Genomic DNA, 14,855 nt, shown 5'->3' with positions numbered 1-14,855 from the left:
CCAATTTTCATTCTGACTTCTTTCACTCTTTCTTGCTGAGATCTTAATTGCTTCAGTGATTAAAACAATTCATTGTTTTTACCCCTAACCACAGCACTGAGCTTTAAATGCACACATTTTCTTAACCATTTTTATTTACACAATTCAGGATACAAATGGTTTTCTCAATTTTCAAATGACTTCAAATACTATATGCTTCATAAGCCCATCCCTTCTCCCCTTATTGTCTTCCTTCCCTCCTTCCCCCCACCCCAGCCAGCCCACACTGTGTCCTTTTTCTTTCCTTCTTCCTGTTTATCATTCATTGACAGTATTAATGGTGGTCAGGGTCTAAACATGGTGTCTCCAGGTTCTGGGTCTCACTCAAGAATGAAATAGAATTCCATGCAGATTGAAAAGTTGTAAGGAAGCTTTACTCAAAGCAGAGCAACAGTATAGATTTAAAAGGAAACATCGACTGACAGTGAGAAATACAATGCAGTGACTGACACCAAGCCATCCATTGAAGACACTAAAGGACCCAAGTTACTGCCTTCTCTGTGGAGTCTAAAAGGGTAGGTAGTGGTGGTGGACTGGCTACTGTGATAGTGAGCATTGTGTTTAGAGACTAACTTACTGTGTTGAAAAGACTTGTAAGAACAAAGGTGTTCGTAGCTTGTAAACCATGAGGAAGTTATTACCAATACATCCTGTTAGTTACCTTGTCCAAGATGGACAGCTTTCCAGTACAGCTACGTTATTCTTAAAAACTACTGACTGCAGTAAAAATCTTTCACTGCCTCGGCTATTCTTACAAGATAATGGGCACAAGATTCATGGGCTACCTGCTAAGTTTTACTCTCACGCATCAACCACTGGATGACTGGGGCATCTGCTGGACATCTATTGCAAAATCAAGCTTTGTCTGCACCTAAACCGGGTAGAGTTAATCTGCTCCCCAAAACTAGAACTTGTGGGTTTCACTTTTAACTGACTTAGACTAACAATAGTCAAGGTCTTACCTAGAGAACGCTCTGGTTTGGTCCTGGCCAGTTTTGTTTTTGTTTTAATAAAAAGCCTCTATTTTACTAAAATTAAGACTCAAGTCAGACTGGTAAATCCGAATAATCCCAGACCCTCAGCTTACTAAGGGGTATAGTTTGGGTGGCTCTCTATTTTGATTGGAAAAAATTAGGTGACATAGGAAAATTTTTCAATGTGCATGTCCCTTTTCATAATTCATTTTGTTTTAATTATATGCACACTCAGTTGTGCATAGTCGTGAGACGGTAAAGAGGAGATTGTCCCTAAACAGTCCACCTGAAGACAGTTTTGTCTTATGAACTCAAATCCAGTTAGGCTTTCTGGCCTCCTGACTGAACAAAGGACTGAACAACAGACTGGTCTAAGTTTGTTTTTAAGGGGAGGAGAAGCCTATTCCGTAGTGTGTGTGTGTGTGTGTGTGTGTGTGTGTGTGTGTGTATACTGTGTGCAAGTAAAGCCTCAAGCTGCCATGTGCTTTTTATGATAAAGGGTTGTATGTGTTACCCAAATAAAGTGGGGTGCCAGGATGCTAAGATACTCTCCATGTGTGCTTGCCTCAGCAGGAGCTCTTGAAGGGTGGGGTCCTGGAGTCTCGGAGAAGTGAAATACAGCCAGTTCTTTAAGGTCCTCACAGTCAAGTGAGACAGACATGTAAACAGCCCAAAGTCAAAAGGATAATGAAAGGGCTGGAGAGATGGCTCAGTGGTTAAGAGCACTGACTGCTCTTTCAGAGGTCCTGAGTTCAATTCCCAGCACCCACATGGTGGCTTACAACCATCTGTAATGGAATCCGATGCCCTCTTCTGGTGTGTGTGAAGACAGTGACAGTGTACTCATATAAATAAATCTTAAAAAAAAAAAAAAAAGGAAGAGGAAGATGTATGCAGGTCACAGGTGTAGAATTCTGCCCAGAGTGTTCTTGGTGGGGGCAGGAGACATACCCAGGGACACAGCACACTGCAGCCTTGCTCTGAGTCCTGCCTGGAGCCTGCTCTGCTGGCCTGTATCCTCCTGTCGCACACACCCAGAGCTCCCAGAGGTGGATAGATACAACAGGGTAGACCGTGCTCCGTGCTTCACATCCATTACTCATTTAATAAACATTCTGAACATCATCCCACAAGAGCTAAGGCTTTTCTGCCCATTCTACAGACAAACGATTAGGGAAAGTTAGTCACAGTCCAGACAAGTTGCCACCATCCCTCTTGCCGCCTCGGAAACCTAAAGTGGAAGTCCAGGATACGCATAATGAGTCTTTTTCTCAGAGGCTAAAAAAAACAAAACAAAACAAAAAACAAAAAACCCACCACGGGTCTCGGCCTTGAAGTGGTAATATTCTGGGAAGACATGAACATGGTAGCTCTTTTTGAGTCTTTAATGTTGAGCATGATATGCAGTCATAGGCCAGGAAGCTGCCCTCACCCCTCCTCATTATACTAATTGTTTTGAGGGTGAAATATGACTTACTTCCCTCTGCTACTTCAGAATATTATTTGCATGGATTATACAGAAACTAAAATTGAGGCCCTAGCGAGTAAAAGACTTAACCATGTTGCCTGCTGTCCTGGGGTGCCTGGTGGCTGCACTGTTGGTCACACACGCTCCCGGATAAGAACTTCATCCTAACCTTTGTTCCTTACCATTTCCCATCTTAGCCAGCCTCTCCCTCCCACTCATCGAGGGACAGAGCCCACTCCAGTCCCTCCTGTCTCGCTTCCCCTTTGGTCTCACTGCCCTGCTTCCCTCCAGAGATTGATATCAGCAACCAACTCGGTTGCCTAATTAGGCCACACAGATTGCACCTGCCTGCCACAACTGATGCCAGTCGGCCTAATCAGGGCTGAGCCTTCCCACTACAGGCAACATTTCCCACAGTAATGTGCTTCTGAGGCCAACAGAAAGTCGGTGTTGGTGACTGCAGACTTGCGTGGTCTGCGGTGTTCACAACACGCTTTTCTCTGCATATTGTCATATTGTCAGGAAAGACGCGGACTCGTGCGTATACCGATATGCTGTAGGCTGGAGGTATTCACTGAGTTTTCTCTCACCTTCCTCTCCAGCCTTGATCCTTCAATTTCCTTCTCAAGAGGACAACCAGACATCTTTCCTTAAGCCATGCACCTGATGCCTCTAATCCCAGGACTTCTCAAGACTGTCGCTGTGGCCGAAGTATACACATCTTGCTAGCTCACAGAGCGCAAGGCTTATTTATCCTCGGCCAGCGAGCTGCCCAGGTTCCTGCAAGCCTAAGCCCCTATCTCCTCCCACCCTCACTCGTGGCTACGTTTTGTAGGCAGAGGCGCATTTCCTGAGCCTGGCACTGGTACCTGTAATTGTCCGGTTTGTTATTAGCAAAATACCTAAGAAAGATGGGTCTTCCAAGATCCCCTCGCCTGTTCCCCTTCCCCCAGGTTCCCTTTTGCTGTCTTCCCTATGCTGTTTTACAGGATATGCCACGGTCCGGTCATGCCTTGTATCCAATGCTTCTTGCATACTTAATGCTCGTTATTTGGTGGGGAAGGTGAGCAGTTAGAAAGACTGCGTCTGGTCAGGGTTTGGGCAGCTTGATGTTTTGTATTCATTTGTTGTTGTCTACTAATTTAGGGAGTAAATTTTGCCAACTTATGGAGGTAACCGAGATCCAGTCACCCGCCATTCTGCCTGGGTTCTTCAACTCTCCAGTGTGGGTATTTGATTAGATGTGAATGATCTAAGAAACCGGAAGCCTGGGTTATTTTAAATGAGACTAAAGCTGGAGGTGACTTCTAGTTACTCTGGAGCAATGTTGGAGACCAGGTCGGGCCCCTAGGTGTCTCCTGTGCTCTGCGTTCCAGAGGCGTCCCAGGCCTGAGTTCACCGGGCAGCCCTTTTGACTCATGTGCGGGCAGCCAAACCCTTGCGAATCCAGCGGGCAAACTTCTTCTCCTGGAGAGGATCGTTTCGCTCATCCAGGCTGCTGAGGGATGTACCATCGCCACCAGGGACTGTGAGCTCTCGTGGAGCTGGGAAGGGGAACCACGCAGCCGCCTTAGCCCTGCTTTCTCCTTACCCCAAAAGGCAGGAATGTTTGAGCAGCACAGGGCCCGGCCCCTCTTCCTGCTCCCTCCCCAAGGCAGTGTGGGCGGGGCGGGGGAAACTCCGCTATTTGCGTCTCCACGCCCAGAGCCCCAAGTGTACACACTGTGGTGACAAGGGAGGCGAGTTCATCTCTAGGGCTCCCGAGTGGCGTGGTCCTCGCGAAGAGTGGAGGCTTCTCTTGCCTCCTGCACCCCAGTCCAGAGCAGAGGACACTGTTGTGGTCCCCGTGGGCGTCACCTAGCGTGCCTAATGGTGCAATGGTTAGCGATGCTGCAGCTACTTTCACTGCAGCTGCTGCTGCTGGGGGTTCACCAGGGCAGCGCCCAAGATTTGATTCACACCCAGGAATCGGCCCTCGAGTGGCGTGGTGAGTGTCCCCAGCGCCGGGGTGGGAGCAGACCGGCAACCGGGATTTGGGGCAGGAAACCGGTCGGGGTTGAGCAAGACAAGTAAGAACAAGGCCAAGTTTGTGTTGCGGTTGTTCGTGCACAGTCCCGGGGCAGATGGGACAGACCCGATCCGTACAGTTCTTTCCGCACATCCTCTTGGCCTCCAAATTAGGGCGCGGTGAGGGGCAAGGTCTTGCTTTCCGGGCTGGCAGGATGTGTGTCTAGGAGAGCAGGAATAGTTTCAAAATGCAAACTTTCTGAAGGGCTGATGAAAACCTTTCAGATAAAGCTGACAACATGATGTCTCATTTCATTCCCTTCCAAAGGGAGAACTTGGCCCACGGAGTGCACAACTCTCTAGGGAATCCCCAAACAGGCCTGTCTGCTGTGCCCCTTGAGGAAGTGGGCACTTAGGCCAACCTCTCAGTGGGGTGGACAGCGATGGGATTTGTACAGAAACTAGTTACCTTCTGCGTCCCGGTTTCTCCAGGCGGAACAGTGGATGTATATAATATTCATGGAGCCATTGAAAATTAAGTTACACAGCCCCAGACACATGTACAAACTGATCGGTTCAGCACAGGTTTGAGCACCAACCCACATACAGGAAGACCCAAAGAGAAAAATCAGTGTCCAGAAGGAGCGACTCAGGACCGAGTCTCTGAGACATAAAAGGTGTTTCCCGGAATGCATGACTGGGAATGAGCGAAGGCAAGCAGGTGACCTTAAGCCAGAAGGAACCTCCTGGCAGTCCCATTCACTCTGTCCCCGGAATACGTTTGGAGAAGAGACATAAAGCAAGGTGTCATCCAGTTCTTTATTCTTTTATTTCCTTTCAACATATGCACACATTTTAAAGATTTTTTTTCCCCTCAGTTGTACTTCTGAGCACTCTCCGGGGGGCTTTGTGCTCACCAAGGCTAAACCACACCAGCGCTTCTGGGGTATCCAGAAATGCTCTTAGGTATTTTTCAGTTAAGTAAAGCTCACTCTAAGTATACATGGGTAAGGTACACACCCCTGCCATTTGCTACAGTGTATCTTAGCCTCTTGCCTAGGCTTAAGTGTTAGGAGAGGGGGCAGCAGCTTGTGAGACTAGCTGAGACTCAGGCACCAGAAGCATGACCCAGGGTCAGCACCCGCTGTGAGCTAATCCTTTCTATATTTGGCACACCCCAAATCCTGGCCTGAGATAGTGGCTAATGAGGCCTTTTCCGAAATCAAGGGCACTTTGAAAATTAGAATCACTAGTTCCCTGGCATATAGTCCAGGTACAGCCTGAAAATCCTGAGTTCAACATTGTGGACCCAGAGATTCTTCAAATTCGGGCACGGCAGCTGGTGTGCTAAAAGCATGGGCATTCTGTACTAACTACCACACGGACTCTCTCCTGACCCCATTATCTGCACCGATGGAATTACAAGCGAATTGAAGACAGGCAAACCATCGACTTTTTCTTAGCAAAGACGGGAAATACAAAACATTAGTATTGGGGAAAGGAATGGAGGCTTCGTCTCCTGCACCCCAGTCCAGAGCAGAGGACACGGTTGTAGTCCCTGTGGGTGTCACCTATCGTGCCCTGTGACACAATGCACATCCAGAGCAGAGTGGGAGCTTCCTCCTGTGGTGTCGAATCCCCAGTGCCACAAGTGTAGTGAGCTCCGTCAGACTGAGGTGGCTCTTTTGGACAATTAGCACAAAGTAAAATGAGGGTGTCAGTGTCTGTGAGGTCAATACCTTGACCGTGGATCTCCTGCCACAGTGAAGGGAGGTGGGTGAAGATCCGTGAGCGAGGACCAAGGCCTCCCTGGTGTCTCTATGATAAATGGTGTGTGCTCTCTCCCCGTGTGGTTTTGGGCTCATCAGAATCCCTGAGGTGTCTATGGCCGTGCCCATTGTTTATCTGGGAGGTTTCTGGGAAGCACAGTAAGGGAGAAAGAAAATGAGCAGAGAAGGGAAGAAAGCCTCTATGGGCAACTGAGGCTCAAGTTCACAGGGACCAGTGGATTCTCGGTGGGCCCACAGACGAACAGAAAGCTGTGCAGCCCTCCTCCCCCACCTATTGCCGTGCCTGAGACATTCATTCCTGTGTGCTGCTGACCTGCCTGTGTGAAAACACAATCTGTCCAGTGAGTAGAACTTACCTGCAGGTGAACAAGCGCCGGACTGAGGATGTGTGCCCAGAGCCAGCAGCGGCAGCTGCCCACCCCCACGCCTCGAATAGAAAAGCAAGAGTACTAAATGACACTGGCTCCAGGAAGCCAGAAACAGACACAGAAGAACAAACAATGGCAAAAAAGACAGAAGAGTAGGTGTTAAGACCCCAAACAGTGAGTGGAGGGCTGAAGGGCTGCAGAGGAGGGACCGGCCTGAGGAGCTGGAGACCCACCAAAGGGTTCTCATGTCCTGGAGGATAAATAGTGGATAGGCATATGGGTGAAGGGAGACAGGAGACCAAGTCATGTTTTATATGAAAGCCAATAAACCATGCACTGGCCACTTTTAAAGTTCAACGAGCAGAAAGTTCCCGATGAGTCTCTTTTATGTGCAAAGAAAAGGGCCTGTTAAGGTCACCAAGGCAAGTGTGGGGCTCATAGGAAGCTCCACGAGTACCCTGTGGAGACCCAAAAAGTACTGGCCACTGGAATGAAGCAACACCTCCCCTCCCCCCATCACCCGCCTAGTAAAGACATCATCTAGAAAGTTAAGTTTGAGCTAAGTTAGTCCTAGCAGGAAGCATCAAGTGTGAATTTTAAAATATGGTTACTTTTTTTTTCTTTTAAAATGAGTAAGTGAAAGGAGACAAGAGACATTCAGGAAAGGGAGGGTAACCGACGATGGGAATTTGCAGTCTGGGAGATTTATCTTTTCTGGATAGTGGCACCAAACGGTATATCTCTCACAGCTTCCTGGGAAGATGTAGTTGCAGGAGCAGTCATGAAATTGGACAGGAAGTGAAAAATGATATTTGAAGCAGAAGAAGTCAAGAAAACAACTGTTTAGAACAACACTAGAACCAGAGCCAAGAATCTCCTTTTCACAGAAATATTTCATATCACAATGCACAGTATATGTGGGATATATGCTTAACTAAATGTTTATTTAAAAGATGCCCTTGTCCAATTTATCATAGTGGGATTTTTGTACTCTATACTCTTTTGTCTATTCTGTCACAGTGGTTATGACACTAAACTCATTCCATGAGCTACATTAATAGGTACAGCCACCAGTAGACAAAGCACTGGGCTAGAGTATTGACGGATCAGTTTAGACATTAAAGATTTTTCAGATGAAGAGAACAAAGGGGAGCCTGCTGCTGCCAGAATCATCATGTAAGGAAAAGTGATCCAGGCAATAGTCCCCAGTGGAGGAAGAGAAGGGAGATTGGCACCTGGGAGAGCATTCTGGGAGACTCTGGAGGCCGAGCAGGGCAAGAGTTGGAGTTCCGATGTTCTCCCATTGCGCCGTTTCTGATACAGAGGCTGAAATGCCCTCTTTCCAGATCCCAGTTGTTCTCAACACTGGAGAAGACACTATACCAGTTTACATGCACCCATGCTGAATATCAGCACACCAAGGCACTAATTGGCAAGGTACTACGCCATACATGGAACATGAGGTTCCATTTAACCCTAGGACAATCAATAGGTTTTCTTAGTGTCTGCAGTACCTCACTCTCAGATCCCACATGTACGAGTGAATATTTTCATAAAGCAAAAATGTCCAAATCTATTTGTTTACACACTGTTCTAGGCAATTTCTATGTCCTTAGGCAATACCTAGTCTCCTAATCTGGAGATTGGGAATTTAAATAAAAACATGACCAGTCTGGTTTAGATTTTTCCCTAGCCACATACTACTCCAACCCTCTGGACCCTATCTCTCTCATCTCTGCCCATGGTCTCTCAGCATCTCTCCCTTCGTGTTTTTCTTGTTTGCCTTCTCTGGTTGGCTCTTTACTACACTCACCCCTTCTGATTGGATCTTTATCAAATTCACTTACTTTGCATATTAACATAGATTTCTGGTTTTCATGTTCCTGTTAACTCTTCATCATTATGCTTTTAATCTCATGTCCCATTGGTCATTGTCATAGTAACAAGCGTCACCCAAAACATGCTTCAAGTCAATGACTAGAAAGGTTAAGTCACTTAGGGAGCCCAGTTCTTCTTCTTTGACCTGACAACTTATTTCTTTATCTTGAATGACCAGAAACAACAGTGCTTTTGTGCTCTCTTCTGAATTCACCCCTAACTACCAAATCCTCATTCAATTAGAGTAGCACATTTAAGACAGCTATGTACCATTCCTTCCAAGTGCGTTCAGAAACTGTATTTGAAAGCCTTTTAGGAGATGTTCAGGCATGTAGCTGAGAACATAAATCATGGCTTGAATTAATAGAAATGAAAAGAAATATTATACTTTAAATAAAATGAAACAAACGAAAGAGCACCTTATAAATACTAGATTAACTACAGTGTTTCTATGAAGCAAAGCCACTCGAGGAAAACGAGCTCTGTGATAGGCCACTAAATAAAGCAAGAGCTGTCTACATTTGTGAGTGGTCACATGATTTGTTAATTTATGATACTTTCCGGACTGCTGTTGTTGCAGAGGAGTATGTTATTACTGAGAAATTGCAAGGACCAAAATAAACAGGAAATTCAAAGTGAGAACTGTCTTTTCTCACTGCCCTTACATCCAAAAGTTAAGGTTTGTTTTCGGTTTTATTAATGTCGTTGAAATGATCCACATGACTAGAGGTATCTCCCATCAGGCACCTGTGACACTAACACTAGAATTAACCCTAGTATGCAGTTGGGAATCCAAGGCAGTTTCTGTCTGAGTTTCAGGCATGTGTTGTGTGGCCCTGATGAACATTTTTCCTTATAGCACTACCTTGGATCAAAGAAGATTGGGGAAGGATTCATGGGCATAAACCCAATGTAGTTTCTTGGAGTTTCATATTCAGAAGGACCCCCAACACATAGTTTAATGCTCTGTGGTCTGGGGTCTTAGTCATTTTCATCTTTGAGTTTATGTATCTTATGTAAATCCGATGGACATGAGAGGATAAGCCAGGAACCTGGGACTCAATTCACCTAGCTTTTACTCTCTGAGACAGGCTCTTGACCACTCCCTCCCTGGTACATTCCCTTGATCGCTGCTGCTACCCACGTGGAGTAGAACACACACTGCCTGGGTACTGAAATTGGACTTCCCACTGGCCAGCAAGCTCACCTCATAAATAAAGGAAGAAGGCTGAGAGCTGACCACCTATGTCCAATCTTATGGGACTGGGAGTATGAGCCTTGTGGGCCTGTGGGAAGGAGAGCCATTTCTCTGTGGCTAGCTGAGGGCACGCGTTTTTATTTTGCCCTGGAGTCTGCAAATGATTTAATATGAAGGGCAGTGTAGCAGTTGCATTTTTATTGTTGTGATGTAACACCATGGCCAGTGGCAACTTAAAGAAAGAGGAGTTTATTTGGGCTTATGGTTTCAATGGTGAGGGAGACATGGCAGCAGGAGACCAGAGCTGGAAGCCACATGATTGCATCTTCAACTTTAAACAAGGAGAGAGAGCAACCTGGAAGTGGGGCAAAGCTGCAAACCCTCAACACTGGTCCTCGGTAACATGGCTCCTCCAGCAAGGCCACTCCATCCCTGTCCCCACTAGTTTCACCGAGTATTTTAATACCTGAGTCTGTGGGGGGCATTTTCTATTCAAACCTTCACAGATGGCGGACTTTAACATTTTGAAATGTGTTCTCAACTCCCAATCATATGGTAGAACCCTAATACCCAGCCCCTCAGAATGAGAACTTATTCTGGAGAAAGGGGGGAGTGTTTTTCCCCCAAAGGGAAACAAGTTAAAGAGAGTTGGCTATCATGGCTCTAACTGTATGTAGTGGTATACTCCTAGTAAGAGGAATTTGGGATGAAACATGCATAAAAAATAGACATATGAAGAGAGTCAGAAAGGTAACCTAAAGCAAATGAGAGAGGCTCCTGTCCTCCTGGCCTCCGAGGGGCCCAACCCTCCCCAGCTTGGCTTCACCCTTCAGAATCAGGAAAAAATAAATAAATTTCTGTTGTTTAGATTACTTTATTTGTGGCCCCTAATAAAGATATGAACAAAATCCCACCTTAAACATCAGGTTGTATTTGCTTTTACAACACCTACCTCGGGTTTACACTGATTTTTAAACAGCTACAGTCCTAATGCAGTTTGGAACAGATAGCACAGTGTAAACATTTAGAAGGGACACATTGCATTTCCAATTGATGGTGGCTTGTTTTCTGTCTGTGTACTAGGTTCAGTCTGTCCTTTCCCCCAGGGCTTTAACAAGGAGGCATTTGGGAAGAGAGTTTAACATGTCAGTCTTACTGTGCCCTGCTCCCTCGTGACTAAGATGGTATAGTTTCAACACGAGCCATAAGAAAATAACAGAACCACAGTGAATGGTGAGTTTTTACCCCAGCAATGTCCGCTGGGTGCTTTCCAGTTAAATGGAAACAGAACAATGCAGGAATAGACTGAAAAGGAAAAAGGATGAAACCTATTCCTTGCTGTTTTAAATCTTCTTAGTAAGATACAAAATTACAGCAAAGAGCCTTGCTGGGGGTGGGGGTGGGGGACAGTGAAAAATGGCTCAGGATGGTTGAAACTTTCAAAAGCGGTCTAAATGGTTAATGCACCTGCAGGGGTTTGGTAAGAGGCAATTTGAAGCCTCACAGAAGTGTGCCCAGTAGGGCTGATTAAGCCAGGTTTCATTTTCCCCCCACTTGTCCTTTACATTGTGTGCCTCCTAGAACCTGAAGCAGTGATTGGAGGAGATTAGACAAAAAGGGGACAGGACAAGTAAAAGATTTAGCAAGAGGGGACCCGTGGACCTGGGGAGGGGGTGGTTATTCAGGTTCACAAGCTGCAGGAGACTAAAGACACCTCAGAACCGAGGACTGGGCTAGGGTAAGGAAAAGAGAAGAAAGTGCTGAGAACAGAGGAGGTTTGTTGTTTGTGTGTGTGTGTGTGTGTGTGTGTGTGTGTGTGTACTTTTTAGTTCATTAATAAAAGGCAATTGACAGGAACCCAAGGACTGTTAAAGGACCCAAATGGTTTGAGATGAAATGTACACTTTCAACAGAGAGCCCCGGAAAGGAAGGTCTCCCTTCCTCTTTTGCGTATCTGTTCTGAGCATGGGAAGTTTCTCACATCTGGTTCACATAGTCCTAAGGAAGAGATCCGGATTTTCTATCACTAAGGTGGGTTTGCTTCAACACCTTACAATACCCCTCCTGCTATGGGGTCAGCATCATGCAGCTGCATCTGAACTCCTGTCTTTACTGAAAGGCTGCTGACAAATCCAAATCCAGGGAGCTGACAGAGTGAGAACCTCTCCAGAGAGAAGCTTCCCACCCTCAGAGTTACAGGGGGATGCAGTCTCCACAAACCCCTGCACTCTTCTCTGCTCAGTGTCAGAGAGGCTGAAGAGATGGTTAACTGGTAAGAACACTTGGTGAGCAAGCATGAGGGCCTGAGTTCAAATCCCCACATGAAAAGAGCCCGGTGTGGTTGAGTACCCTCCTATAACTCCAGCACCAGGGGAGTGAGGTCGACAGAAACACCATCCCTGGGGTTTGTTGGCTTCCAGCTAGCTCCAGGTCCGTGAAAGACCCCATCTCAAAGGAGTACATTTGAGAATGACAGAGCAGTACACCCAGTTCCTTTGGCTTCCATGAGTACCTGCACACACAAGTGTGCATGCATATACCATTCACATCTCTCTCTCTCTCTCTCTCTCTCTCTCTCTCTCTCTCATACACACACACACATCACACACACATATCACACACACACATATCACACACACCACACACACATATACACACATATCATACACACATATATGCACACACATCACACAGATCATACACACATCACATACACATCACACATACATCACATACACATCACACATACACACACATCATAAACACATCACATACACATATCACAGACACATCACACACACACCATACACACATCACACACATATACACACATATCACATACACATCACACATACACACACATCACACATACATCACACATACACACACATCACACACATATATCACACACATACATTACACATACATACACATCACACATACACACATCACACACACACACATCGCACACATACATCACACACATACATCACACACATACATCACACACACATCACACACACACACACACACACACACACTGAACTGACTCAAAGAGAAACTCTAGGCCCCCTTTGAGGCCAGTGGGTGATGTTTGGATGGGTAGACTAAAAAAAGCCTCCAACTCGGGGACCTGGGAAAGAGACTGGCAGCAGACACAGTTCTCAAGGGTCTCAAAGGACACTTTTTATGGTGACTCTAGTTGGTGGTAGGAAGGCATCAGTATTGTAACTCTTGTTACTGCATAGTGGTCTGGGCTGTCATTGCCTCTGGTGGTTAAAGAATCAAAAGGCAGGAATAATCTCTTGTGTGATAGGTAACAGCTGTCAGTTGGTAAAGAAAAACTTTTATCAGGGGCTCACCCCTACTCTCCTCAACACCCCCCACCCCCACTTCTCACCCCCACCCTCACCCCTGTGGCAGAGATCCACCACAAAGCAGACTGGGTACTCAGGAAACAGGAGCCTAGATCTTCCGGGAAGGCTGGGACCTAAGTCTTTGAAGGATCTTCCTCCCTGATTTAGGATTGGTCGTTAAAAAAAAGAAAAAGACACTGTTATGTAAACACATCCTCATTTGCTTTGAACTTGATGGGCTGGTTCATAGCAGAGGCCCTCCAGGCTGGGGTGGGAGTGGGGGGAGCAAAGGCTTTTGTTTTGCAATACCATGCTTTTGTCTCTGGTCAAGAAGCTAGCTAGCTTTGTTGGAAGTTGACCCTCTTTATTACATAGTTCTGGTCCCTCTCCCTGTCTACCTCTCGTGCTGACCTCAAGGGAGAAATCTGATAGCTACTGAGTACGTGAAGCCAAAAAACTTAGCCAGTGTAAGTACCTGTGGATGTTAAAATCCTCTTCTTAAAGGGTGTAAGAGATAGTTTATTCTGGAGCTATACTGAATGACCATGGCCCCAGGAAGACAGATTTAGATTACTGCAAATTCCATCTTCCAAAGTGGAAGCAGTGTCATCTTTTTGTTTGTCTGTTTTTTATAGTTTTATGGGACAAAGAAAGCCAAAAATCAGGGAGAGTTTAAAATGCTTTGGTGGATACACCAAAGAGATGAGAGGAGCTATTCTCTAGGCCTGAGACACACATCCTTAGCTCTTGGGTTGGTGGAAGCTGGTGCTCCACTAAATTACTGGCTTCTAAGAGGTTTTTACTTCTTATCCCGAGGTATTCACTCAGATACAAAGTGGAACAAGGAATGGCTGTTCCAGAAGACTAAAACTAGACCAAGATAAAGTTGTCAGCCTCCGAACTACAAAATTCTGCCTCTCTGCACAATACTGAGATGCCGTTCCATCCAGTCTGTGCAGACACAAGACTTACTCCGGGAGCTGTTCTGTTCACAGCCAGACACAGATTCTTCTCAGGGATTTTTGTTCATCTACATTTCCAGAATCCTCGTGTAACGCTCAGCATTTTGTTGCTGTAATGAAACAGCCAAGGCCATCCAGTTAGAAAGCAATTTGTCTCGTTAAGTTCACATCTCTAGAGGCTCACCAGTGCTGTTTCATAAAAATAAAGAGAGAAGGAATGTGTTTGGCAGATGTGTAGTCAGGTGTGGGGGAAGGGAAGGGGGTGCCTCTGCAGCCCATGCTAGGGCATCCCTTCCCCCTGAGGGACCAGACACATGACAGTATGTATAGAATAGTTTATTTAGGGAAGGGGAGTTGAAAGGGTAGTAGAGACAGAGGAAGAGAGAGAGAAGGGGGGGGAGGGAGAGAGTAAAGGCCAGTCATGAGCATGTGGAGAGAGATGGGGAGGGGAAGGGAGGGAGAGGAGGAGGAAGGGACCAGAGGAGAGAGCAAGAGCAAAAAGGTAAGAGAGAGCAGAGGGGTCAAGCAGTCCCTTTTATAGTGAGGCAAGCACACCTGGCTGTAGCCAGGTAACTGCGGGGCGGAGCTTAGACAGAATGCTAACAAGGCACCAGCATCTGGGTTCTAGTGAGGAGGTCACTAGGTCACTGCAGATGGCTTCACAATGGCAGAAGGAGAGACACTGTCGAGACAGCAAAACATGTGAGCCCTTGGAATACACTCGTTTCATACCCCTGCCGTAGCGCCTCCCTTCCATTGATAACCCAATCCTGCCATTTCTTCGCTCGGCGGTGCTCCCTGACCTGCATACACAC

General features: G+C 46.3%; 1 protein-coding gene across 1 annotated transcript in view; it reads left to right on the top strand.

Moving 5' to 3' along the window:
* Positions 1-4,346: 4,346 nt before the first annotated feature.
* The window catches only part of PLA2R1 (phospholipase A2 receptor 1), a gene marked incomplete at its 3' end in the record, with an annotated part of 131,746 nt that continues 121,237 nt past the window's right edge, over positions 4,347-14,855 (top strand). The window contains exon 1 of the mRNA XM_080928054.1: positions 4,347-4,468. Within this exon, the coding sequence (XP_080784180.1) occupies positions 4,351-4,468 (118 nt within the window). The 5' untranslated portion in view covers positions 4,347-4,350. The remainder of the gene's footprint in view (positions 4,469-14,855) is intronic.

Source organism: Micromys minutus (genome assembly GCF_963924665.1).
Source record: "Micromys minutus genome assembly, chromosome: 13".
NCBI lineage: Eukaryota > Metazoa > Chordata > Mammalia > Rodentia > Muridae > Micromys > Micromys minutus.
The sequence above is the reverse complement of the archived record's forward strand: the minus strand, read 5'-3'. Positions and strand labels throughout refer to the sequence as shown.